At 43.1% G+C, this 27,459-nt stretch overlaps 1 protein-coding gene across 2 annotated transcripts; it reads left to right on the top strand.

Moving 5' to 3' along the window:
• AP4E1 (adaptor related protein complex 4 subunit epsilon 1) lies at positions 1-27,459 on the top strand. 2 transcript variants are annotated; one of them, XM_082198326.1, is made up of 21 exons: positions 1-255; positions 1,925-1,996; positions 3,398-3,521; positions 5,120-5,193; positions 7,594-7,715; positions 7,855-8,014; positions 9,568-9,734; positions 10,033-10,106; positions 10,653-10,775; positions 10,867-10,976; positions 12,669-12,808; positions 12,950-13,062; positions 13,181-13,299; positions 15,026-15,325; positions 15,746-15,860; positions 17,303-17,438; positions 18,831-19,089; positions 20,459-21,037; positions 21,210-21,394; positions 21,987-22,144; positions 22,518-27,459. In XM_082198326.1, the coding sequence occupies exons 1-21, from the start codon at positions 88-90 to the stop codon at positions 22,676-22,678; spliced, it is 3,459 nt and encodes a 1,152-aa protein (XP_082054452.1). In that variant the 5' UTR covers positions 1-87; the 3' UTR covers positions 22,679-27,459. The 2 variants fall into 2 exon arrangements, with proteins under 2 accessions (XP_082054452.1, XP_082054453.1); XM_082198327.1 differs by lacking the exons at positions 1-255; positions 1,925-1,996; positions 3,398-3,521 and having other exon boundaries at positions 5,120-5,219.

The following is a 27,459-nucleotide window of genomic DNA, read 5'->3' on the forward strand; positions in this document are numbered from 1 at the left end:
CTCCCTGGGCCGGGGCGTCAGGCTCGCGGCCTCCTCTTCCGGGCTGCGGCGACAGCGGCCCCGGGCAGCCGTGGCGCCGGCCCGGGCATGAGCGACGTGGTGGAGCGGACGCTGAGCGCCTTGCCCGGCTTGCTGGGGCAGCACGAGCCGGGGGCTGGGCTGGGCGGCGGCGGCGGCGGGGGACCCGGCCGGAGCTCGGCCACCTCTCGCCTCGGCGGCCTCATCCGGAGCATCACCGCGCTGGCCTCCAAACATGTACGCGGGGGTTGGGGCTACGGGGCCTGGTTTGCCTCCTTGGAAACCGGCGGGGCTTTGCTTCCGAGGAGGCGAGGCCTTTGGCTCGGCTTCCACCCGCAGCCGGGCTCGGGTCCCTTGTCAGCGCGGAGGAAATCTGGGGGATGGGTAGGGTGCGGCGAGAGTGCCTCTGAGCATGCACAGAGTGCCCCACGGTGCTCCTCGCCTCAGGACGCGGCCGAGGGCGAGCCTCCTTCAGCAGCGTCCTCGAAGCTTGTATATACGAAACAGCTTGGTTCTGGCAGCGTTTGTGTGGCAATAGCGTGGTGTTTTCAGTGGCTTTTTAATTTTTAGTCATTCATTTATTTTTATTTATTGAGTTTATATACCTCTCTATACCCGGAGGTCTCAGGGCGGTTCACAGAAAAGATCGCAGCGTATATAATCAGAATAAGAACAACCCAATAACAGCCCCCCACCCAGAAAAGAGCCACATTTTAAAAGGGTGTATAGGATGCCAAACAGATTATTTTATTATCGCTTACATATCATATTGTGGAAGTTTATGGAGTAATTTGCCAATCTTGGGGAATTTTGTTAAAAAATAAGATGCTTGCAACTTTTGAGGTGGGGAACGGTTGAATTAGGTTTTGTGGATTAGAAAGAGAGTTTAGTGCAGTAAAACAAGCACCTCTTATCTGCTGTTATCAGTAGAGGGGTGGTAATTTTTTTGTTTTTAGGGAGTGCTTCTTTTTGCCCCTGACTGGCGCAAAATAAAGAATTTGAGACCAAAAAACAAAAAACAAAAATGAAGGTGGGGGGAGGTACCCAGGGTGTGTGCAGATGGAGAATATGATTCTAGGTTAGGAGGAATCCAAAAAGGGAATCCCTAGTTTATCAGGGCAGCAAGGGCAACTTGTCCTGTTGATCAGATGTGGGGCACTTAAGTTCCTGGGAGGGTTGCAGGTTTGGGGCCTAAGAAGGAAGAATATGACCTGTTAGATAGCTCCCAGAAAAGCAAGTATCTTAAAAAACCTAACAAGATTGGAATGAACATTACAAATTTGCAAACGTGACCAGGATGCTCTGTTTCAGCATTTCATACTGTCAAAACTGGTTATTTAAAAAGTTTGGTTCTTCGAAGTTTAGCCGTGATTCAGGCAAAGTTAGGCATTCTTTCATGCGCCTTGCTTTCAGCGAGAGATTTAAGCAGTGCTTTTTTCTGGGGGGACGCAGGGGTACGCATACCCATAAACATTTGGTGAACCTAATTTTGGCCTCATTGAGGGGCAGTATTTCAATATGAATAGGAAAATGAGAGTACCCCTAAACATTTTTTAAGGAAAAAAACACTGGATCTAGGCATGTGTTTAACTTCCCATTGACAGCAGGAAATTGTTAAGGACATTGTGGTAGGGTGCATCAACAGATATGCAATAAGAGTATTATGATTTTTTAAAAAATGAAATATTGTGTTGCATTGTGAACAACTTTTTGACATCTAGATGGTGTGCTTAAAAAACAGACCCAATTGAATGCGGAAGTCTAATGTAATTGTATAGACTATTGATGTTTAGATGTCAAAAAAATAGGAATATTTTTTGACTGACATATGTGACAAAGTGCCTTTTGTATTATAGTTTTATGTCTAGTAAAGACATTTAAATGCTTTAAATTTTTTCTTTACTAGGAGGAAGAAAAACTAATCCAACAGGAATTAAATAATTTAAAAGCAACAGTTTCTGCACCCACTACAACACTGGTAAGTTGTAAAAGAGAAATGCCAATTCTGCCTCTCCTAGCGTTTGAACAATTTTTGCTACTGGCATATATGTTCCATGAGATATTCCACTAGAGCAGGGTTGGGGAACCTTTGGCCGTCTCGATGTTGCTGGATTGCAGCTGCCATCATCTACGACAATAGACCCTGGTGGTTTGCGCCTGGCAAGGAGTTAAAACTCCAGCAACATCTGGAGGGCCAATGGTTCTTCACACCTGTTGTTGCTGCCATCCGTCTTTCTTGAGAGACAATGGAGTGTACCTCCAGGAGTGAAGTCAAACTGCTGCACCAAAGTGACTTCCACGGGGCGCAAGCCTGGGCAACGTGCATGGAGGCCCTGGGCCCTCTTCTTGGCTTTGCTGATGGAAAGCAAAGCAATATGGCTCCAGCTCGGCTGCAGGAGTTGCTGAAAGGCTCCACCCACCCACCTTAGGGACTACACTCCAAATTTGTGTAGGACTTACTCCTTAGACTTTACTTCTCCCGCAAGGCGTCAGAGGTTTAGGATCAGAGTTTAGGACCAGAGATTTAGGATGAGATCTACAGTGGACGCTCGGGTTGCGAACGTGATCCATGCGGGAAACACGTTCGCAACCTGCAGCGCCGCGTGTGCACACGCACGGGTTGTGATTCGGCACTTCTGCGCATGCATGACCGCCGAAACCTGGAAGTACAGTGGTACCTCGGGTTAAGTACTAAATTCGTTCCGGAGGTCCATTCTTAACCTGAAACTGTTCTTAACCTGAAGCATCACTTTAGCTAATGGGGCCTCCTGCTGCCGCCACGCCGCTGGAGCACAATTTCTGTTCTCATCCTGAAGCAAAGTTCTTAACCCGAGGTAATATTTCTGAGTTAGCGGAGTCTGTAACCTGAAGTGTATGTAACCTGAAGCGTATGTAACCCGAGGTACCACTGTAACCTGTTCTGGTACTTCCAGGTTTTGACGCGTCCGTAACCCGAAAAAGCGCAACCTGAAGCGTCTGTAACCAGAGGTATGACTCTAGTTAGACCTACCCTAAGCTATTTATCATAGTGGTGGAGTGGGACCTCTGTTGAATCCTATAGCTCTCCAATTGATGAATCTTCAGAATAGGATTGCACTCAGCCTTAACCAGAGCAGGATTGAATAGTGAAAGTGCTCCCATGATTTTAAAAAGAAGATACCAGAAGTGGTCCTTAGTCTTTGCCATCTGTGGGTAATAGCTCCCGTGCCACATTCAGATAGTAGCAAATAATTGCTGCTTCTTTTATTTTTTGGTGTTGTATACAGCTTGCTAATTGTTTGCTGGAATTCATTAGCATTGTTAATGTTGATGCTCTTTGTGGAACTAGCACTTGAGAAGCCCACTTATTTCAGTTTGTGATTTGCTTCTTGCATTTCAGAAATTGATGAAGGAATGCATGGTGAGGCTGATCTATTGCGAGATGCTGGGCTATGAGGCCTCTTTCGGATACATCCATGCCATCAAGTTGGCACAACAAGGAAACCTTTTTGAGAAAAGGGTCGGTACGTATTCCAAAGCATCACGTGACAGTATGCTGCTCATCAAAGCTCATGTATAGCTCTGGTTGTCTTAGGACTGTGGCAGGTTCACTGGAACGCAAGAACTGAGCAGGTTGGTCCATAATAAGTCCTTTACTACCCATGATTTGCGGGATGCGGGTGGTGCTGTGGGTTAAACCAGAGCCTAGGACTTGCTGATCAGAAGGTCGGCGGTTCGAATCCCTGCAACGGGGTGAGCTCCCGTTGCTCGGTCCCTGCTCCTGCCAACCTAGCAGTTCGAAAGCATGTCAAAGTGCAAGTAGATAAATAGGTAAGGTACCTTCCGGCGGGAAGGTAAACGCCGTTTCCGTGCGTTGCTCTGGTTCGCCAGAAACGGCTTAGTCATGCCGGCCACATGACCCGGAAGCTGTACGCCAGTTCCCTGAGCTAATAAAGCGAAATGAGCGCCACAACCCGAGTCGGCCACGACTGGACCTAATGGTCAGGTGTCCCTTTACCTTTACTTACCCATGATTTAATTATGGATGATGGAGCCCAAAGTGGTAGATCATAAGAACTAGGCAGTACCTCCAGATTCAGTGAAGGCTTCTTAAACAGAGGGTGGAGCACCACCACCTATTTATGGGTAGTTTCTTCCTGCAGAGAAACATTAACCACTCCTTGGCCTATAGATCTTGTCCCGCTAGCTGGAGAAGCAGGCACCTCCCCCCACATCCCCATGGGCCAAATTTTAAGTAGTCAGTTTTATGATAGTATAAAATGCTGAAACCAAGCTTGCAAATCCGCAAACTTCCTTTGCTGTAATGCAGTGTTTCCCAAACTTGAGTCTCCAGCTATTTTTGGACTACAATTCCCCTCATTCCTGACCACTGGTCCTGCTAGCTAGGGATGATGGGAGTTGTAGTCCAACAACAGCTGGAGACCAAGTTTGGGAAACACCGCTCTAATGGACTAGGTTTTGCTTTTCACTGTTACTCTCCAGTAGCTACCCTTGTGGCATACTGTTGGGAGATTCCAGAAAGGCAAACTAATATTAAATATCAAATATTAGTATTAAAATAACTAACATTTATATTGGCCTTGGCCCTGTATACTTGAAGGAGTGTCTCCACCCTCATTGTTCCCTCACTGCGAGAGGTGAAGTTACAGGGAACCAGGCAGAGGGCCTGCTTGGCAGTGGCGCCCGCCCTGTGGAACACCCTCCCATCAGATGTCAAGCCGATAAATAACTATGCAACTTTTAGAAGACATTTGAAGGCAGCCTTGTATCAGGAATTTTAAAATGTTTGATGCTTTATTATATTTTTATATGTGTTGGAAGCCGCCCAGTGTGGCTGAGGCATAAAGAATAATAATGATAATCATATTTAATAGTAGTTGTTTTCATTACTGAATAGTATAATAATATATATTTTTTTTAAAAAAATAATTTTTGCCTTTTTGTTTCTCAGACAGTTTGTTATTTAGATTTTCCAAAACACAAGCATTTTGTGTTTTGGGAAAACCATAAGCTGCTTTGAGCTTGCAAGTCAGAGCATGGCAGAAATGGAATACAAATAAGTTGGAACACCTGATATAGGTTAATCTTTCTTTTCTTTTAGGTTATCTGGCAGTTTCTCTATTTCTTCATGAAAACCATGAACTGCTGCTTCTGCTTGTGAATACAGTTGTGAAGGTAACAGTTTTGTGGGAAGTTTGGAGGTAAACATCACACTGACCTCAGACCTGAGTTGTTCTCCTTTAAAAAAAGAAAAACTTTAATTCAAAACCCTCATATGATGTATTTATTAATAAACTCCTTTCTTCAATCTGTTATATCCGAAAATCAATAAAATTTTCAGGTAGATTTTTTGGGTCTGTGGGACATTTCTTTTGCGTACAATGCAGCTATTGAGACACAGAATCTTTGTGTTGGTTCCTGCAACCCCTCCCCATTCAAAAAAATCTGTTCTAAGCCCAGTGACAATCAAACCAGTGCTGTGGGACTTTTGTTGTTGTTGTTGCAAAAAAATAAAATCCAAAAAGAGAAAGGTTTAGTAATTATTCATTTAAGACGTTTATTAATGCCCCACCCTTCAGCCAAAATAACTCTGGGAGTGGCTTACAAAAACCAGTACTAAGACAGTCCTTGCTCTAGCTCGTAATCTAAAAAGACACGGCATGCAAGGAAAAAGGAATTGGGCAGGAGGAGGTAAAAGCAAGCTCATCAAGTAACAGTTTTCACAAAGTTACATAGTTTTGTCAATGGGGATTCTGGCTGTCTGGAAGAGCAGCAGCTTTTCGCTGACGTTAGTGGCGGTTTTGTCTTGATAAAGAGTGGTCTCTTGTTGGAAGCACTCTTCTCCCCGTCCCCCAAGTTCAAGAGGAAGGCAGGTGACAGTGTCAAGGCCAAGAGGACAGGGCAGCTCTTGCCACACAGTTCTTCCCCCAGGCAGCAGACTTGATGGTTGAGACCTCTCAGGAGGAGATGTGACGGTGTTGTCCCCTGTTGTCAGTGGTGGTTTCCCTTCCTAGCCACACTGCTCTTCCACTTGAAATTGCAGTTCCTGGAAACAATCCTATTGATCCACTTGCTGAGGGGCTATGGGATATATAGCAATGCCCCCTGCCCCAATGCCCTTGCCACATGAGATAATACAGACACGATGTCAGACAGGTCTGCTGAATCAGGCCAGTGTAGTGCAACATCCTGTTCTCACCGTGGCCTATGGGATGTGCAGGTGTAATGGCACAACAGCCAAGATGGGACAGAGGCCTAGACCAGGGATGTTAGTTGGTTGGAGGAGGAGCAGACTTTCCAAAGCCTGTACCCCTTCAGGTGCTGGTAAAGGTAAAGGGACCCCTAACCATTAGGTCCAGTCGTGACCGACTCTGGGGTTGCGGCGCTCATCTCGCTTTCCTGGCTGAGGGAGCCAGCGTACAGCTTCCGGGTCATGTGGCCAGCATGACTAAGCCACTTCTGGCGAACTAGAGCAGCGCACGGAAATGCCGTTTACCTTCCCGCCAGAGCGGTACCTATTTATCTACTTGCACTGGTGTGCTTTCGAACTGCTAGTTTGGCAGGAGCACGGACTGAGCAACGGGAGCTCACCCCGTTGTGGGGATTCGAACCGCCGACCTTCTGATCGGCAAGTCCTAGGCTCTGTGGTTTAATCCACAGCGCCACCCGCGTCCCTTACTCAGGTCCTGGACATGCCCTCTAAATAGCCCTAAAAGGAGGTGGTCACATGGGTTGCTAAAGAGGAAGTGTGAGTCAAAAAAGGCTAATCGCCCCATGCAGTAGCCATAATATTGGCTCATGGTTGGTTCACTGTCCTATACCCAAAGCAGAAAAGCCTCTCCCCACCTTTTGTAGCGTGAAGCTGTAGCTTGGATTCAAACCTGGCAAATTTGAGTCTTAACAAGAGTGTTACTTATGGAAGTAAAAATTGTAAACAGGTTCTGTTTGTTTGTTTGTGTTTGTTTGTTTTGAAAGTACAGTGGTGCCTCGCAAGATGGAAAACTCGCTAGACGAAAGAGTTTTCCGTTTTGGAGGTGCTTCGCAAAACGAATCTCCTATGGGCTTGCTTCGCAAGACGAAAATGTCTTGCGAGTTCCTGCGCGTTTTTTCCCCTTCCCCCCTTTTTCTAAGCCGCTAAGCCGCTTATCAGCTGATCCGATAAGCCAAAAAGCCGCTAATCCGTCAATGGGCTTGCTTCGCAAGACGAAAAAACCGCTAGACGAAGAGAATCACAGAACGGATTCTTTTTGTCTTGCGAGGCACCACTGTACGGTGGTACCTCGAGTTACAAACGCCTCCGGTTACAAACGCTTCAGGTTACAAACTCCGCTAACCTGGAAGAGTTACCTCAAGTTGAGAACTTTGCCCCAGGATGAGAATGGAAATCGTGTGCCTGCGGCGCAGTGGCAGCAAGAGGCCCCATTAGCGAAAGCACGCCTCTACTTAAGAACAGTTTCAGATTAAGAACAGACCTCCGGAATGAATTAAGTTCGTAACTAGAGGTACCACTGTGCATTATGAGAGATCTTAACTTGAGGGGGAAATTAACAGCTTTGTTTTCATGTGTCTTGACAGGATTTGCAGAGTACTAACCTCCTGGAAGTGTGTATGGCTCTGACTGTGGCAAGCCAAATCTTTCCGCGGGAAATGATTCCAGCTGTCCTTCCACTAATAGAAGATAAGCTTCAGCATTCAAAGTATGTCTTTGCTTACAAAATTCTAGGGAACCTGAGTTCAGTTCCAAAACTGTGATATAAGCATGGATCTTAAGATATGTCTGGATGAAACAACAGTATAGTTGGCTGCCAATAAGGTGCACTGATTTGTCTCTTCTAGGGAAATTATCAGAAGAAAAGCAGTCCAAGCGTTGTACAAGTTCTACCTTATTGCTCCCAACCAAGTCCAGCACATCCACGACAAGTTCCGGAAGGCACTTTGCGACAGGGATGTGGGAGTTATGGCTGCTTCGTTGCACATCTATCTCCAAATGGTGAAGGTGAGGATCTTAAACAGCAACAGCGCTGGGTAACCATGCGCTGCATCAAAAAACACCTAGCAGCACACTTGTTCCACTGGGAAATTGTTTTGCACCAGTGGAATTTCTTTGCACAAGAGAGTGCACACACAGCTGCTGCTAATTTTATTGTGCAAGAGACCCCACAATGTGCCATGCGACAAGTTTCCGCTAGCACAGGGGTGGGAAAGCTTTTTAGCTGCATTTGGCTCAGGATCAGCCTTGTGGGCCAAATTTTACAGATGGACGGGACAGCCTACCTTCCAGTTACATGATGTCACATGATTGACACATGGATGACCCCCGCCTGCCTCTTAAAATCCCTTGCACAGGATTCCCAAGTGCCTGGCAGCCAGCTGGGAACATGCAGCCGCTTCAAATCCTTTTTTGCTGTTTGCAAAGCGCTTTCTGACAGTCCCCTTTGCTCATGTTTCAGCCTCTACAGGGTCAATGGCCTTAAGCCCTTTGCAAAATTGCTCTTTGAAACACCTGTCCCCCTACTTTGAACATTGATGTTTAAAGGAAAAGAGGTGCAGCAGTTTCAAAAAGCTTTTTGCAAAGGGTTTTCAGGCAGCTCCTCCACCACTCCTGCTTGAGCCTCTGGCGGCTGGAACAGCAGCATTGGGGCTGTTTTAAAGAACTTTGCAAAAAGTACTAAGCAATTATTTGAAGTCGCTCTGCATTTATTCAAGTCGGGTGTGGGGCGGGGATCCTTGGCCCTCTTGCCCACCTGCCTGCTTAAAGGAGAAGCTTTGAGCTGTTTCAGAGTGCTTTTGCACTCTCACCATTCATCTCATGAATGGGGATTAAATCCTGTTCCCTGTTGGGGACGGTGTGGAGCCAATGCAGTATTAAACTCTCTCCTCCCACCAGCCTGATGGGCAAGTGGATGTGGTTTGGGAGAAATGGCATTACTGGCCAAATAGGGCATCTTGATGAGCCAAGACTGATCTCCTGGCCAGAGGTTTACCACCCCTGCACTAGTGCAAATGTTAACTTGGATTCCACTTGTGGACATCATTACAACTCATCAATGTGCAAGGTATTTTGCTAGCAGACTTAGAATGCTGGACACTGCACAATATGTCCTGGGCTTATGCCTTCAATGAAGTGACCAAGAGAATAGAAATCTTAACTGTGCATCAGCAATGCAGCATTTCTGTCCGCTCAGGCCAGTGTTTGTGCACCTCTGACATATTATTATACGAAAAGCTGCCTTCTACTGAGTCAGACCATTGGCCCATCTCATTCAGTATCTCTTGCACTGACTTGCAGCAGCTCTCCAGCGTTTTGGCTAGGGTCTCTCCCAACCCTAGCAGGAGATGCTGGAATTGAACCTAGGACCTTTTGATGGGCGTAATGAGTTTCTTTTGCACATTTTTTGTGCTTCTTGGCTGTATTTTATTTTGATTTTTAAAATCGGGGGAGAAAACATTTGCATGAAAAGGCAAGGAGAGACAAATGAGTAAGTGAAACATTAATAGCTTTTGTTTCTGTTTCTATAAGGTCTCTCTGTGTTTTGTCTCTTTGTCTAGGAAAACTCTTCTGGATACAAAGACTTGACTGGCAGCTTTGTCGCTATTCTAAAGCAGGTAGTGGGAGGAAAACTCCCTGTAGACTTCAATTATCACAGTGTGCCAGCACCTTGGTTACAAATCCAGCTTCTAAGAATATTGGGGCTGCTTGGAAAAGATGATCCAAGGTAGACTTTCTCTTCTTGGCTTGAACTTTTCAACAGTTCACGTTTCTCTCTCACACTTTGTTACCGTACTCCCATGAAACAAAAAATAAAGCAATAAGTTTTGCAAGGGGCAGGGTTTGCCATCTGTTCCTCAACTGTTGACGCGGCTCATTCTTTTCCGCTGCTCCAGTAATGATATGAAGGAGCCCCCTTAAAACGATCATAAGGGGTTGTTGGACTACATGAAAAGTTACTTAGGACTGAGATCGTGAGACTAATTTTGTGTTAAAAACCATTGTACCTTCTCTCTTTGTAACAGGACCAGCGAATTAATGTATGATGTTCTGGATGAATCTTTAAGGAGAGCGGAGATAAACCATAACATTACGTATGGTAGGTTGCAGCACATTTTCTAAACAAAGGATACAGGGCAGATTTCAGTGCCTGAACTAACCTTTGCAGGAAGCGAGTTGGGGGAACTAAGGCAGATAGTGGTGACGAGAGATGAAATTCTAGGCTTGCCATCAAAAGACATGAGAATACCTGAGAGATCATTCCGTAAGCAGACTTTCTGGGTGATTATCACTGTTGAGCATTAGCAAGCAGGGGAACTCAGAGAAGAACCTCAGAAGGTCTTAACACATGGATTAATGTGGTCCTTTAAAAGTACCCATACATAGATCAGAAGGTAACTAAGGGTGTTTCAGAATGTAAGAAATGCATTCCTGAAGCAGCTAGCCTATCCTTCAAATGCATCCAGTAGAAATGGAACATGGAGTGCTAGAAATATAAAAGTCCACATGCTCAGGAGTGCTTTCAACAAAGGCCACAGCACCAAAGTTCTGATGTCTCTATAAACTAATGGGACTTGTTCAATATTCATGTGCCTATTTGTTTTTACAGAAACTATCATTTTCTTTATCATTGATCTTCCTGCAGCAATCTTGTTTGAATGTGTCCAGACAATTTACACAATTTACCCTAAATCTGATCTACTTGAGAAGGCAGCCAAATGCATTGGAAAATTTGTCCTGTCGCCTAAAATTAATTTGAAATATTTGGGTAAGTTCTCCCGATTGTCACAACCCTGTGCGTTTGATGCCGAATGCCCGTGTTTTCAGCTTGCATTCTTTGCAGTAACTTTTCTTTCTAGGATTAAAGGCCCTAACATATGTTGTCCAGCAGGATCCTGCCCTAGCATTGCAGCACCAAATGACAATAATTGAGTGCTTGGATCACCCTGATCCCATTATTAAAAGAGAGGTAAGTGGAATTTTAACAAGCACAATCTTTAGTAATAAATTGCAAATTGGTATTCTCTTAATATTGCTTCCCCATTGTGGGGATTTGTGATATTTACTGTAAGAATGACAGCTTCCCGTGTTTGTGCGGGATATAATGTGCATATTAGATGGTTTTGAAAGAAGTTATCATTCCTTTTTAACCTCTGACATAAAGATACTGAGCGAAATGAAAAATGTTACCTTTAGACTGATTTAGTGGCAGCATAGCAAGATACCCATCTGGAACTAATGACTACTTTTGTATCTGGGAGTGTACTGGTCTGTTCTTTCCATTAGGAGTAGCCAATCCATGAATGCAAAATAAAAATGAAATAAAATTGTTAGTATAGATTGGGTTTCTAGCTGAAAAGAAAAAAACCCTTGTGAAGCAGAGTGCATGCAGATTTCTAGGTGAGGTTGTCGCCTGCAGTCCAGTCCAGTGGTACCTTGATTTGCATATGTCTTGATTTGCATATGTTTTGGATTACAAACACGTCAAACCTGGAAGTGCGTGTCCCGGTTTGCAACCATTTTTGGGATTACAACCCATTTTTTTATTATTACGAACCAATTTTTTTGGGAGACCACATTGGCGAAAGCGCACCTTGGGTTACAACCTGTTTTGGTTTACAAACAGACCTCCAAAATGGATTATGGTTGTAAACCAAGGTACAACTGTATTCCGTGTGTGTTGTGTGGACACAAGCACATGCAGTTGCAAACTTGTGTAAAAAGGTACAGTCATACCTCGGGTTGAAGTAGCTTCGGGATAAGTATTTTCGGGTTGCACGCTGCGGCAACCTGGAAGTAACGGAGCGCGTTACTTCCGGGTTTCACTGCTCACACATGCACAGATGGTCAAAATGACATCATGTGCATGCGCAGAAGCAGTGAATCACAAATCGCGACCCGCGCATGCGCAGGTTGCATTCGCTTCTGGATGTGAACGGGGCTCTGGAGCGGATCCCGTTCGCATCCAGAGGTACCACTGTAAAGGTAAAGGGACCCCTGACCATTAGATCCAGTTGTGGCCGACTCTGGGGTTGTGGCGCTCATCTCGCTTTATTGGCCGAAGGAGCTGGCATACAGCTTCCGGGTCATGTGGCCAGCATGACTAAGCCGCTTCTGGCAAATCAGAGCAGCTCACGGAAATGCCATTTACCGGTGAAGTGGTACCTATTTATCTACTTGCACTTTGACGTGCTTTCGAACTGCTAGGTTGGCAGGAGCAGGGACCGAGCAAGGGGAGCTCACCCTGCTGCGGGGATTCGAACCACCGACCTTCTGATTGGCAAGTCCTAGGCTCTGTGGTTTAACCCACAGTGCCACGTGAATGGCTCAGCAGCGTGATTTATGAAGTTCCCTTGCCGATGCGTATGCATTTTTCAGTATGCTTACTTCCCTGTGCTTCCTCAACCACAGCTCTTAACAGGAACCATTTCTGTTGTTTCTATGAGGGAGTTCATGCAGGAAATGTTCGTTCTTATGCATTTCCTTTATGGTTCATGTTAACCCATTCTTAAATCTCTGTAAATGTTAGGATGCATGGTACTTGTTTATTCAGAGCATGGCTTTGGTCATATTCACAACCCTGAAGCATGTTGCTTATTATGCTGCTGTTCTGTTTGGGGACAGCTAAACATTGGCATGGTTAACGTTTTTCTTTCTTCAGACATTGGAACTACTGTATAGAATCACCAACGGGCAGAATGTCACTGTCATAGTACAGAAGATGCTTGACTACCTTACTCAAAGTAAGGAGGAGTATACCATCATCAACATAGTTGGCAAAATAGCAGAATTAGCTGAAAAATATCCTTTGAATGCATCTGGAATGGTTACGTCATGAGTGTATTGCTTCTCCTAAATGTGCATTAGTAAGCTTTAAGAAAACACTGCAGAGAATTGCTATATGGTTGTGGAAGTTCAGTTTTCCTTAATGTTTCCTGACACATATGCTCCTGACAATGAATGGTTCATCCAGACTATGAATGCAGTATTTTCCGTAGGAGGAGATAAAATGCACCCTGACATCCCAAACAGCTTCTTGCAGCTCCTTGCTGAAGGTGAGCATAATATACAAAATTCAGTAGTGGAAGTAGGGAGTAGTGTCATTTGTCTTTTATGGAGAGAAAACACACACACACATCGAGAAAGAGAAATATATTGTGATGTCCTTTCTAGGTTTTGAAGATGCAAAGGAAGATAGCCAGCTGCGACTTCATGCTGTCCAGTCCTATCTTGTGCTGCTAGAGGATGAAAATGCAGTTTATCCACAGAAATTCCTTCAAGTAATGAGTTGGGTAAGAAAAGACACAGATTAGAAAGGAAATATGGGAATTGTAGGGGTGCGGGTGGCGCTGTAGGGACGTGGGTGGCGCTGTGGGTTAAACCACAGAGCCTAGGACTTGCTGATCAGAAGGTCGGCAGTTTGAATCCCTGTGACAGGGTGAGCTCCTGTTGCTCGATCCCTGCTCCTGCCAACCTAGCAGTTCAAAAGCACCTCAAAGTGCAAGTAGATAAATAGGTACCACTCTGGTGGGAAGGTAAACGGCGTTTCCATTCGCTGCTCTGGTTTGCCAGAAGCGGCTTAGTCATGCTGGCCACATGACCCAGAAGCTGTACGCTGGCTCCCTCGGCCAATAAAGCGAGATGAGCGCCACAACCCCAGAGTCGGTCATGACTGGACCTAATGGTCAGGGGTCCCTTTACCTTTACCTTTATGGGAATTGTAGGTACAGCATAGGCAATTGAAATTTGAGTTGTGATAATATTTTAAGGGAAGTTGAGACATGATTGTCTGTTGTAAATGGTCATTTGTTTCACACAGTGACAGGATGCTGTTCTTTTATTTAGCTGTCGGCAGGGGGCATCATTGGGCCAAGGTTAAGCGCTTCACAATTCCACTGATTTCACTGTGAGACTTAAGCATGTGTTTCCGCTTCTCACACCTCCAGCATTAAATTGCTGAATTCCCAGCATGGCTGAAAAGTGATAAACTGAAACTAAGAGGGCTGCTGCCTTGCTAGAGGAGTGATCTTCATGCTTTTCTAAGAATCTTGAGTTTCCAAAAAAAGGAAGTTCTTCTGTTTTGCACTGATAAGGTTAAAATTTGTGTGGTTTTTATTTTTTTAAGGAACAAGGTGGTTTGTGAGAAAACCCCCCAAATCTATTTTTTTTAAATATCCTTTCTTTCGTAGATCATGATTTTTCAAGGGCTGAGACGGTTCTTTCACACCTAGGGACAAGTGTTTCTGTGTTTGACAGCTGCATGCTTAATTATTATTTTAAAAAATAAACTATAATAATCATATGCCACCCAATAAAATGTGACATTTTTAGTAACCTGTTCCATGATCAGTTTTCAGTATGGTTGGCAATCTGTGGTTTTTCAGTAGATTGCCTTGTTTTTACTAGACAACTACATTTCTGAGGTCAGCTTGTATGACCAATAAGAAACAAGAAGTTGCCTTATACCAAATCAGATCATTGGTTCATCTGGATCAGAATTGTCAAGACTGACTGGCAGCATCCCTGCAGGACTTCAGAGAGGGATTGTGTGAAATCATTATGCCTTTTGTAACTACACTGTGACTTGTTTTTAACTTTGTTTTGAAAATATTTGCTGCTGAATGTTCTCAGTGGGACTGCAGTCATGTACTTTGAGCTGTGTTAAATTCTGCAGACCTAGGACTTTGACATTGAAACCTGCTTGTTTCCTCCTCTGGGTCCAGTAAAATTTCTTTCTGCCATTCTGGGTTTCTTAAGAAAGTTTTGAGGATAAAAGTTTGTGTTTCAGCTCAGGTGTCGGCTTATTGCACAGCTTATTAATTTATCTGCAAACTCTGGGGTTTTTTTTTGTTTGTTCTGAAATTCAGATTTCCCTCTGCACACCTCAGTGGCTTTTTCTACGCCCTTGACTTTTTCTGTGCTCTTGCACAAATGCAAGACACGGAGGCGAATTTTCATTTCCTCATTGCTCATAGCCTTCATATGCTGATCATGGTGTTTATAACTGTCCTCCGACAGGTGTTGGGGGAATATGCGTACCTTATGAAGAACGTGGATCCAGAAGTTGTCTTGGCGAGTTTGCATAGGATACTTAGGAACAATGCCTCTCCTGAAACCAAAGCCTGGATCGTGGCTGCAGCCACTAAAATAGCTTCTCATACCACCTGTTCAAAAACTGTTGAAAAACTTATCATGGAATTCAGTACCTCCTTGGATACCTGCATGAGGCAGTATGCCTTTGAATTAAAGCATCTATATGAAAACAAAGAATTGATGAAGCAACTCTTCCCTGTTGATGCTAGTTGCAAGGACGTAGTGGTGAGTTAATGACATCGCATCTCTGGGTGTGTTGTTGCTTCATCCTTGGGATCTGAATGTTTCTTCAGAACACAGTGGAGAGGAGAGTACCATGTTTCTAAATCTTGTGCAAACATTACAGACAGTTTGAACCTATATAGAAGCATCTCACTTCCACTGTGAGTAGCAAGATCTCATAGCCTTTTTGAATAGAAGCTAATGGATAATGTTCGGCTTTTATGTCAGGCAACATGCTAGGATTTCTCCCTTCTGATTTCTTAACTGCACCAGTGAGGCTGGGGTGGAAAAAAAAACACTCACTTGGAGTATTTAATTGTTATAGTAGTTAAGAGCAAATTTAGAGGTTGGGATGGTATTTTCTTAAGAGGCTGATAACTGAATAATCATCACCTTTTGACCTCTCCCTCAAATTCCTTGCAGGTAGATGCTTCCTTATCTTTCTTAGATGGATTTGTAGCAGAAGGACTGGATCGTGGTGCAGCGCCATATAAACCTCATCACCAAAGACAAGAGGAGAAGCTGTCTCAGGAAAAAGGTAACTGTGTGTTTTCTTTTCCTGCAAATGCTAGCCACAGAATGAACCACAAAAATCATACATCTACTGTTTCATTCAGAATAGTTTTTTTCTTGTTTTCCTCCTCTAAAAACTAGGTGTGTCTTATGATCAGGTGCGTCTTATGGAGTGAAAAACACGCACCTTTCCCCCCCCCTCTTGCAATTATCAGCATGCATGGCCAACATTTTAGGATTTATTTAGAAAATCATTGTAAAATTAATGAGTATTAGAAAAATGTTGGAATGAAACTATTTGGCTTTAGTAGAAATGTTAAAAAGAATTATGTATAAATAAAAAGAATTAGGTATAAACAAGATTTAAGTTTTAAGCTTTAGGGTTTTTTATGGTAAGATAAGGTTAAAATAGATTAAGGTAATCTTATGACAGAATATTGTGAAAGATGGAAAGGATTTGCTGAGATAACTAATAACTAGAATACAAAAAAAGGGAGGTGTGAGGAGGTTGATGAAACAAGTTAATGAAAGATAAGGATTTGGGAATATTGGATTTGCTTTTAATTTTTTTGTTTATTTTTGTTTTTTTGATTCTGATGTATTGTGTGTGTTTTTGTTGTTTTTTGACTTTTGTTTTTATTGACATATTGTTTAATCTCTTTTTTGTATACCTTTTTTCCTTTTCTTTTTTCTTGCTTTCTCCTTTCTCTTTCTGTAATTTTAAATTCTCAATAAATATCATTAAAAAAAAACATTTTAGGATTGGGATGAGATTCTGTCAAATATGTTAAGTTACAGATCTAGACAGGGGTAGGTGGTCTTTCAAGTAAGCTGGTCTCAAGCTTTTCAGGGCCCTACGGTGTTGGCAGTGTGATTTCCATAGTAGCCAACCTATGATCCTGCAATGAAACATGCTTTTACCAGACCTCAAATATTGCAAAATGCAGACACTCATAAGAACAGCCTGCTGGATCACTCCGGTGGTCTGTCCAGTCCTGTTCTCACAGTGGCCAAGCCACTCTCCACTTCATGAATTGCTATGTGAATTGCTCCATGACGAGCAGCTATTGGAGTTTGCCTTCCCCGTTAAATGCTTGTTGCTCTTTAATGTTTAGTCAAGTGGTTTTAAATGTGAAGAATAGCTTGATTATATTGTATAGTCAATTGCAATATTTGATAGGCACATCTATTTAATAAAGATGCTTTTTGTTAAAACTGGTATTTTAGAACTGTCGCTTTTGTAGGCCTCTTTTCAGAATAGATTCCGTTTTGAATTCAAAATGTGCTGTATTTCTGAAAAGCACAAGGGTTTCACTAATTAATGGTATTTAATATTAAGATGCTGAATGTGGAATATTCTTGTCAGAACATCATCATCAGTGACGCAGATTACAGGAGAGGCAGGCTGTTCTCTAATAATTTTAAATCTGGTCTTCTGTTTTGATGAGTAATTTTCCATCTTTTCAGCTCTGAATTTTGAACCTTATGGGCTATCACTTTCCCAGAGCTTCTCAGCGTCTGGTTTTACTGGCAGACAATCTCCAACTGGACTTTCTCTGGGGTCTGACATCTCTGTTAATAGTGCTGAGACTGGACAGAAGGAGTGAGTATCTCTTATCGCTTCAGCAACGACTTAATATGTAGTTGAGTTCCCTGTCTGTTCTTATCTTGCTATTTGTATAGGGAAATGCTGGCTCTGCGGAAAAAAGCAATTGCCTTTCTGGCCTAGTAAGCAAAAATGCCATTTCACCAACAATAATTCATTGCTAGGTTAGCCTCCATCTCCCCCCCCCCCATACTGGATTAGCTGGATTGTATTAATTCACATCACACCTGCATTTTATTTAATATTGAAATGAAATGCATAAGGTCCTGGGGTTTAACACCTGAACTATAAACTGCATTTAGAATTTTAGTTCTGTAAGATCCAAACTTCATGGGAAGTCTATGATTTGGTCCCCCAAAACTTTTTATTTAAAAGTTGCTGTGTTGGGCTCTCAGTCATGTTGCACCTGCCATGCTAATAGAGCTGGGAGCTGACTCTTCTCCTCATGCCATTCTTCTTCTTCACCCCAATGGGAAAAATACAGGGTTGTACCCAGCTGAGTTCTACTCAGAGTAGGACCACTGAAATTAATAAATGAATGAATTTATTAATACGGTCGCAGACCAGCATCAACACACACAATATCACAGATCATAAAAAAATATATATCAGAAATACAGAGGACAATTTGAATATAACAAGGATTTAAATATAAAAAATAAAATTAATTATTAGCGTGCCCCCCCTGTAATTAACATTTAGGGGTAATTAACATTTAGGGGTTTGGTCATTATGGGATACCACTTGCTTCCTGCGATTAATTGCAGACGCACAGAATTTAATGTAGTCTTGGGATTCTTGTCCTCTAGCAGTAGTTTTAAACTATGGTGTTCCGATTCTTTCCTAGACCTTTGCAAAACAGGTGTAATAAAAGTCAAACGAATATCCTCATAAAGACGACAACGTAGTAGTACATGTGAAGCAGTTTCAACTTCCAGCGAGCCACAAGGGCAGACCCGTGCTGTGTATGGTTTACCCTCAAATCTGCCCCACTGAAATTAATATACCTAAGTTAGTCAGGCCTATTAATTTTGATGGCTCTACTCTGAGCAGGATTAACTTTGGCTGCAACCCACAGATATCACAAGGGGCAACCAATTAGGGCAGGCTTTGCCACCCTGGTGCCTTCCAAATGTTTTGGACTACAACTCCCATCATCCCCAACCAGCACTGGATGATGGGAGTTGTAGTCCAAAAAAAAAAACAAAAACCAACAACCTTGGAGGGATCAGGTTGGCAAAGCCTGGATTAGGTTACATCTTCAGCTTGTTCAACATAGGAAAATTGGGTTTCTGAAAGACTTTACAAGAATAGACTGACTTTTCAGAAGCTCTTTGAGAGACTCCTCCTGATCACTGTGTTGACTTTTCCGGATTGCAAATTCTTTAGGGCCAACAGTTTGAAGCTAGATGGAGTGAAGAAACTATGGGGGAAAGAAGGCTACCTCCCCAAGAAGGAAAGCCAAGCAGAAAAAGAAGACAACGCTAAGTCTGTTCTGGAAGGCAGTGCGTTTGCAGAGCATATTGTTGGCAACTTTCCATTCCAGCCGGAGCAAGAAATGACTGGTCCTTTGGAGGGAGAGGAAGAGAAGCGTCTACTGGCGTCAACACTCTTTGTTGGCTTAGGGTCTCAAAGCAGCATCAGTCTGGTATGGCAGCTAATTGCGGTTTCATAGGAGGGGCTGGGCCACCCTTTAAAGGATAGGTCCCCAAACTTCCAAGCATGTGTTCTGAGCTCTCACCCTGCTTACTACACATTTTGTGACATGTGAACAGGGTCCAAGTTTGGAAGATCCATTATTTTTCTTTGGTGTGTTCAATAGTGCGTTCTCCTTCTTGAAATCTGTCCCCCGGCCTGCATTGCAAAAGTATTTTGAAGTTGAGGGGAGTTGCGAAAGTAGCAATCCGCTGCAGGAGCCAGCTGTTCAGTAAGAAAAATTCCAGGCAGTCTGTTGAGTTTGTGCAACCCCCTGGGCGTACCCCAAAGATTCTGCTTGGATTCTGACTGAATGCCTGAAAGTCCCTCCCACTAAGTGTGTTCATGCAAGTCCCATGATTTGCATCTCTTGGCCTTCTACAGTTTGGAAACCCCCTTTTTTCCACGGAAGAGAAACATTAGCCAAGTACATGCCTTACTGTTTCCCTTTTCCCTGTGGCTTTTTATATCCTCCACCAGTTTAACAGCCACAGCATGGATATTAATATGCAGGATTAGCATCCCAAAGGGGTAAGATTGCATTGCCTTGTTGCCATGTTGCCTTCAGCATAACCAGTGACCCTAAACGGCATGTCAGTTAACATCCCCTTTGCTGAGTAAGTTGGCTTGACCTCCCCTGACATGAGTCCTCAGAAAATCCTTCCAAAATTATGAAAGCAACACCTGTACAGTCGTACCTTGATTTTTGAACAGCTTAGTTCTCAAACGTTCTGACTCCCGAACATTGCAAACCCGGAAGTGAGTGTTCTGGTTTGTGAACTGTTTTTGGAAACCGAACATTCAACGGGGCTTCCACAGCTTCCGATTGGCTGCAGGAGCTTCCTGCAGCCAATCAGAAGCCGTGCTTTGGTTCCCAAACATTTTGGAAGTTGAAAGAATACAAAGGTACGTCTGTATTTTCTTATTCCTGTAAGACACTGGTCTTTCAGTTAATAGGCTGGGGGTTGGACTCGATGGCCCTTGTGGTCTCTTCCAACTCTATGATTCTATGATCCCATAACTGGCTTGTGCCCCTATCAAAATGTGAGTGGTGATACCACTACCTATATATTTTTTTAATGTTCCAAAGAGAAGGGGAGTGAGAGGGGAATAACAGAGTGGAAGAAGAGAGAGCACACAGAAAAAGGAGCCCTTAATCTGAAGCCCTAAGATGCAACTTATTCACCCTGTGCATAAAGGTGGCTCTGGAGTCTGAAAAGTTGCAATGTACAACCTTAAACAGTTGGCTGTACCCAAATTTGTGTGTTCCCCCCTCCTTCCCTGAATTAACATACATTTTCTGTGTCCTTTTAAAACTTAAGATGGGCAAGCGAGACTCCACCGCTCAGAAGCTCAGAAGGAAGTCAAAAACAAGCAAAACCCAAAATAGTGAGGAATCATCCAGTATCGAAAGTGCTGATGGCCCTTCCCTCTGCCCTTTTCCTGATGGGATATCTAGGAACAAGAACCTCTTCCAAAACAATGGACACCTAAGATTAAGGAAATCTTCACTGAGTTCCGCTGGAACTTCTGAATCAAAGGTGGTACTTGATAGGTCTCATTCTCTGCCGGAAGCTGAACTGAATGAGAAGCTTTTGGGTCACAGACTTTCATTGTCCTCTCTGTTTGCGGACGGCAATATGGAAGTTTTCCAGCCTTCTCCAAGTGCTCCAAGTGCTACGGCCCCCCAGCAACTCTCTTTGATGCCTTACTTACCAGAAGAAGCAGCCAAACACCCCCATTCGGAAATCGTAGAGCTTTGCGGCAACGAAACACTGGTTTTGTCCTCTTGTAAAATCTGGAAAGATGACTCTGTCCTACTCTTCTTATTTCTTGTCAACAAAAGCACTTGCGTACTTAAAGCTGTGAATCTGGAATTTGAGCACGCAGAACATTTTAAGGTAACATGAGCAGTAGCTACAAGTTGGATCACATAACCCTTTGGGTTGACTCTATAGTTCTGTGATTCTATTAAGTTTACCACTGCTTTTCCTTTAAAAGAAATCTTGGCAGTGGTGATATTAAAATACTTGTAAACCTCTTGGCTCTCCCCCCCCTCCTGTTTTATTGTAGATTTCAGAAAGCCTTGGTTGCCACTTCGCTGCAGTAGAAGCTCAGAGCATAGAAAGCTTCCAGACATGTGTCGAGATGGAGGGGCTGTGCTCTTCAGAGATGCTCTCTGGGTCCATCAGTTACTTTCTAGAGTCTGATGCACTCCTCAGATTTTCTGTAACTTTAGAACTGTTGGATTTTATCAGGTACCTACACGAAATAGCTGGGAACAAATGAAGTGTTTTAAAGCAAATATTGATTTGAATTCGCTTGCTATGCTTTATCTTGTTTGTAATCATATTTTGTCATATCTCATGCTTATGCGCGCGCGCGCACACACACACACACACACACACACACAGGCTCTTCTGTTTCTCAGACTCTTCATTATCGAAAAGTTGTGCTTCCTAGGTAATTCGAAACATATGAGTGCAGAGAGGAGAGGGAATGGGGAAAAAAACATTTAAGGGTCTTCCCCACTCTAAAAGTGGAAGGGAAACCATGTCTTTTTCTCTGGTCCGTCTGATCTCCATATGCATGTCCTCGGAGTGTAAAAAGACAACTTGTAGACTAGATCCCATACCTGTGCTAGAAGATGCCAATCCAGTACATTTAAGGAACAGCCCAGCTGACAATTTTAATGGAATCTTGTTTAGGTTGACAATTTCAGGCTGCAGGATAATGTGAAAGTATTTCACGGTGGGGCAGAAACTTTTGTTTTCATTGTCTTCTTGGGAACAGCTTTCTCTTCTAAGTACATATTGCAAAATCTGCTTCTATTTCATATTGCATTTTCAGGCCAATGAAAATGAGCACTGATGAATTTGGAAAACTGTGGCTCTCCATTTCAAATGATATCAAACAAAACCTAAAGATGACATCATCTCAGGGATCTTTGTCAGCCGTCCTAAGCATTTTGCAGCAAAAGCTGAACCTACATATAGTTGATATCATAGGTAAGTAGCTTGGGATTTATTTAGATTTGTATCAAGGATGATCCTAGGCAGGCAATGAAACGGGCCAGTTATAACCAGGGTCAGCCCTTCTTCATCAGAAGCCAGTTCACATTTGCAAGGTGATAACCCCATTATCTTCGCACAGTGTATTTTGATAATCTGCAGGATACTTGGTTCTTGGAAAGTGGACTTGATCACACCAACTGCGTGCCAAAAAAATTGTGGTTCTTAATTGATCACACTGTCTTGTGCCAAACCCAGACTGATGTTTTTTTAATTGATAACCTGCTTTGTACGGAACTGTAGGAATGTATTGTGGATGAAATTACGATGACATTAATAGGGGGAAAAACCCATTTTTTCCTCCCTTTAGGTAGTGAGGGAATAGCATCATGCCGACTGCTTCCATCCGTCCCCTGTTTACTACATTGCCGTGTCCATGCTGGGATGCTGTCGCTGTGGTTCAGATCCCATTGTCCGGCTCTTCCAGACTGTTTACTTTATCAGTGTCAAAAGGTGATGGAAGAATCCTGAGCACCGTGGAGAAAAGGAGCAAAACCCCGCTCTTCTAACCTAATGGAAAGAAGGACGTGTGTGGCTGTGCCAGGGGGTTACCAAAAGAAAGGCAACTCTCATCTTGTTTGTCAGGAGTGAAGTTGCATAAGCATACATCCTGGAGTCTTGACAGGTGATTCTGCTAGGTGCCTGCCTCTCCCCCCCCCCCCCAAATGCTCAGGGTCAGTCAGTCACTGACAAGGGACTAAGTAAAAGTATAGGTACTTTTATGCAAGGTGTTATGCAAGGTATTTATTTTCTGTTATGTACTTGTACAGGTCACAGCAGCTTATTCATAAGATCAGCTGCTACTTGAATTCTTTCATTAACGTGGCTTATGGTGGAAAGGAACTTCTTAAGCCTTGCCTACTGTTCCTGTGGTTCATGATGGGTTTTTTTTTTGCATCTTTTATACCAGTTTCGCACCAGTATTGCAAAAGCAGGCTCTCTGCTATAAGATAAATCTCCACGATTGTCCTATGGTTGTAGGCTGAGTCATCCTGTGACTCAGCAATAACCAGCACATAAATGCCAAGCTTTGGAAGCACAAGTCATATCATTGCACCTCGCAACAGCACTGGGGCTGCTGTTTTATGTGATGCCATGTTTGATACCTGCCTTTAATAGGAGGACTGGGTCTTATCCTGAGGATAGGATACTGGTTTCTTAAGAATGCAGCTTCAGGCTGTGAGCAGGACTCTGTAGTTTAGCACAGGACTGCAATTAGCGCCATCTGTGTACCAAGAATCTCAGTTTTCAGTGTTTAAAAACACTAGGCTCCAGAGACCACCTCGAGAGGCTCATGCATGAATCCATCAGAAGTTTTCACCTGTCCTTCCTCATATTCCATCAGTAGCATCCCTTAATTGTACTGATTATTTCCCATGGTGATCACATGGCACATAGATCTAACGCTTGCACTTTTGCATTATAATACAAGCTGGAATCAAAAGAGCTACACGACGTATTCCACATGGCCAAAGACACTGAGCTTGTGTTCCTTAAAGAGCAGCTCTTTGTGCTATCTAACAAGATAATTCTGCTTTTGAATATCCTCCCAGATTCATTTTGTGGCGTATCATGGTGGTTCTGCTATTTAAACCAGGTGTGTGTGTCATAGTTCCCACAGAGGTTGCCCTTAATGGGCAGACGAAAGTACAAAACCACCCATAGCCATCTTTTGTATGTTTGCAGCAGCTTTTACAAAAGATGGTGGATTGTATCCATTGATAATCCTACTCAGCTCATTGAAGTTAATGGGTGTGACTAATTTAAGTTCCTTGATTTCATTGGGCACACTTTATGTATTTATTTATTCTATGAAATCAATATCCTGCTTTTCAATTCTGTGACGAATTGTCAAAGCAGCACATATAAAACATAATACCGTGCCATCAGATCCAATTATTAAAGCTAGATTAGAACAGCAGCAAAAAGACAAAATCGAAACCAGAACAGGAAAAATGGTCAGGGGCAGATTCGTTACAGAGGTTTTGCACCACTGAAGGATTATGTTTGAATAGCACTTCGTTTTTATCCATAGGCATGAACGGCAGCCGTTGTCTGTTGAATTCAAAGATACCACTAGAGTAAAGATGGATATCGGCTTGCTGTTTCTGGTGGCTCCAAAGTCTAGAGTAGGACTAGCATTGGACCCATTTTTCCCCTTGGGTAACCAGAGTGAATCTGGCGCATGTATACAGCAATAAAATGGCTTTGTTTGCAGGAAAGTTTAGACATACGTTGCATCTCCTGACTACTTATCTCTGCTGTATTTTAAATACTAGTTGCTGTTGCAGCAGAACAAAAACATTGCAAGTGGCTGACATTTTTCCATTCATTTGTTGTGATACTTTTTGCTGTTCAGTGAATGAGAGAAATGGGACCTTTCAAAGCTGCAGCACAGGGCACCTCCTCTTTAAAAAAAAAGGTGATATTAGTTATGAAGCTTTTTTGATTTGTAGCCCAGGTTTCTAGCTCTTATAGCTCAAGTGTGAGAATTGACACAGTTGAACCAGCATTTCAGTATGTTTGATCCTGGGTGGTTTATAACATTTTTGAAGGAGAGTAATTTTCATCAGAAAATTCAACCAGGAAACCAAAATTTTGATAGACTTATTAAGAAAAGATTAACCACAGTCCTAGTAGTGTCAAAGTGTTGCTCTTCATATTAAATTGGTCAGTTTTAAATAATCAATGATATTCCCCACACAGTCATTAATCTGTAAAGTGAAAAAGTGATTTTTCTCTTCAAAACAAAGCTTGCCTGATTTAGATCACCACTATTTTTATAATTGGTGACAAGCAGGCATGATTTGGACTTTCTGAGTTGTAAAATTACAATTTTTGATTTCCCAAAGGCTAAATTCCCAGGCTGAGATTCCATAAGCACGAGTGCTTTGACACACTCTTTTAATGTCTTGCTTCATAGAAATCCTTTGGAATGATTCCAGTAGAAGGAAACGGATACAGGAAAACGTTAGGGAAGGATTTCAAATCCATGTGTATTTTCAGATATGTAGTTAAGGAAAACATTAACATTCAACATTTTCACTTGTCTGCAGTGCCAATGTAATTCCTCTTCAGCCCAACGAAACACTGGTGTGTGATTTGCATTGAACTCATGGTCGTACCCCATCTGCTTTCTGATACGATAATTATTGATTAGGTTGAAAAGAGTGCTGTTTTTATTATATGCATTTAAACATTCTATCTCCCATCTTAAAATGCTGCTCAGAGTTGCTCTCAGCTTGTTTAAAAATCAGTCAATAATTAATAGGTGATGGCTTGTATCCACTGTAGTGCTAAGTTAAGGTCACAGTTCTTGTTCGGCTGGTATAACGAGTAAGAAACCCGCAAAATGGTACCCATCACTGTGAACATGACAATGAGAGCAAGGGTTGACACTCTACTGGCCTACCAAACATTGTCCTTCTCTACATCTGGAGAAAGGTAGATTCTATAATAGTGTGCTGTGCTGTGGTCATCAATATAACAGTGGTGAGCAGTTGGCCGCCACAAGCCTTGGCGCACAACAGCTTTAATTAAATCATTTTTATACTGCCCTTCAATGTATGTTTTTAAAATGTGTGATTTACAAAAGTTAAGGTCAGATTAAAAATACGATAGGATAAGTCACCAGATAACTCCCAAACATCCGTGATAAAAGTCACCTTTGACTAGGTAAAAGCTCCCTCTTGGAATGATAAGACTCGTTCCTTCCAGAACCTCGGGAGAATTTTCTGTATAATGCAGGAAAGTGTACCATGCGAGGGCCATGTTTGGGGGAAATGCTGAATGCACATGAATAGTGCAACATTTGTCACATCAGAGGAAATGCAAAGGGGAGAGCCAGTTGCACTGTGTTTTGGAGACTTTGTAAATGAGCTCTGTATTGTATGAAATGTAAAACAGTAGGAGAAGACTGTTGCTCTGTGAGTGGCAGGAGGCAGCTGGGGAGAGGAGGGGAGAGGTTTTCTGCAACCTCCTCCAGGTTGTGGAATGTTTTCCTACAGTGCTCTTACATGGCCCCCTTTTGTAGACACACGAACTTGGAAACACCCTCCCCACATCTGTCATTTGAGACTTATTAGAGACTCTCGCTGTCCTTAGGTTGTCTGAAACGTGTGTTGACGTAAGTTGTGTTGCGCTGTTTTCCGATTTTGTATGGATTCTTTTCACTTGTAATGTGCCTTGTGAGTTTTCCATTGAAAGGTGGCCCGTAGGTATTGTTAAGCAAGTACAGCATCACACAGCCCATGAGATCCCATCCAGTGAGAGGGGGACAGCGGAGAAGGGAAGGGCCGATTTTGTCAGCTGTCTCAGCAGTGTCCAACTACAGCCCCTCTCCATTCCCTTCTATGGCGTACAGCAGGGGTGGGCACTTTGAGGCCCTCTTGACATTGATGGCTGGTCCACTAGGGTGAGTGGGACACTGCCCCACTAGCCTCAGCCTCTCCCTCCACCCCATCGGTCCACCTTCTTATATCTAGGGTGGCTTTGCCCGTCATTGGTTCTAGCTTCACCCAATCCAGATGGTCACTAGCCTCCAACACCTTCAGATTTTATTGGACTCCAACTCCCATCAACCCCACCCAGCAGGGCCCAGGGGTTAGGGATGATGTGAGTTAGTCCAGCAACATCTGGATGTCCACAGGTTGCCTTTCCCTTGCATGAAGCAAAGCTGCAATATGTACTTTCTGGAGGACATGAGGATACAGGATGCAGAAGCACAGAGTGACCAGTCAGCAGAAGCTGAGAGACAGGTATTAAGTATAGCTGTTTCTCTGCTTTCTTCCAATGATGTCTGAATGGAGGGATTCACTAAAGTGCACTAAAATATAGCTCTTAAAAACAATATTCAGATATTAATGTATACTCATGTTTACTTTATGCCTCATGGATGTAAATGGAAGCCTATATTTTGGAGAAATGAATAAATAACTCTGGGAACTTTCCTTCCATGTGACTGTTAACAGCGTGCATCAGATTTAAAGGCTAGAACTGAGCAAAACCATGGATGCTACAAGAGCTAGCAAAGCTACCATTTCTCTCCTATGCAGTTTTCTACCATGTCCATCAGGTGGTGTTGGCATGATGTTAAATAATAGCTATGGCTTTCACACATGTACATGTGCTGAGTTCATTTTTTTAAACGTTTTGTTTGAAATCTTAAACTCTTTTACTATTTATCTGTCAGTATGCAGAATTTAAGAGAACAATCAAACTTGGTTGAAAATAAATGGATTTGCTTACTTTTA

This window comes from Podarcis vaucheri, assembly GCF_965113315.1.
Source record: "Podarcis vaucheri genome assembly, chromosome: 14".
Classification (NCBI taxonomy): Eukaryota; Metazoa; Chordata; class Lepidosauria; order Squamata; family Lacertidae; genus Podarcis; species Podarcis vaucheri.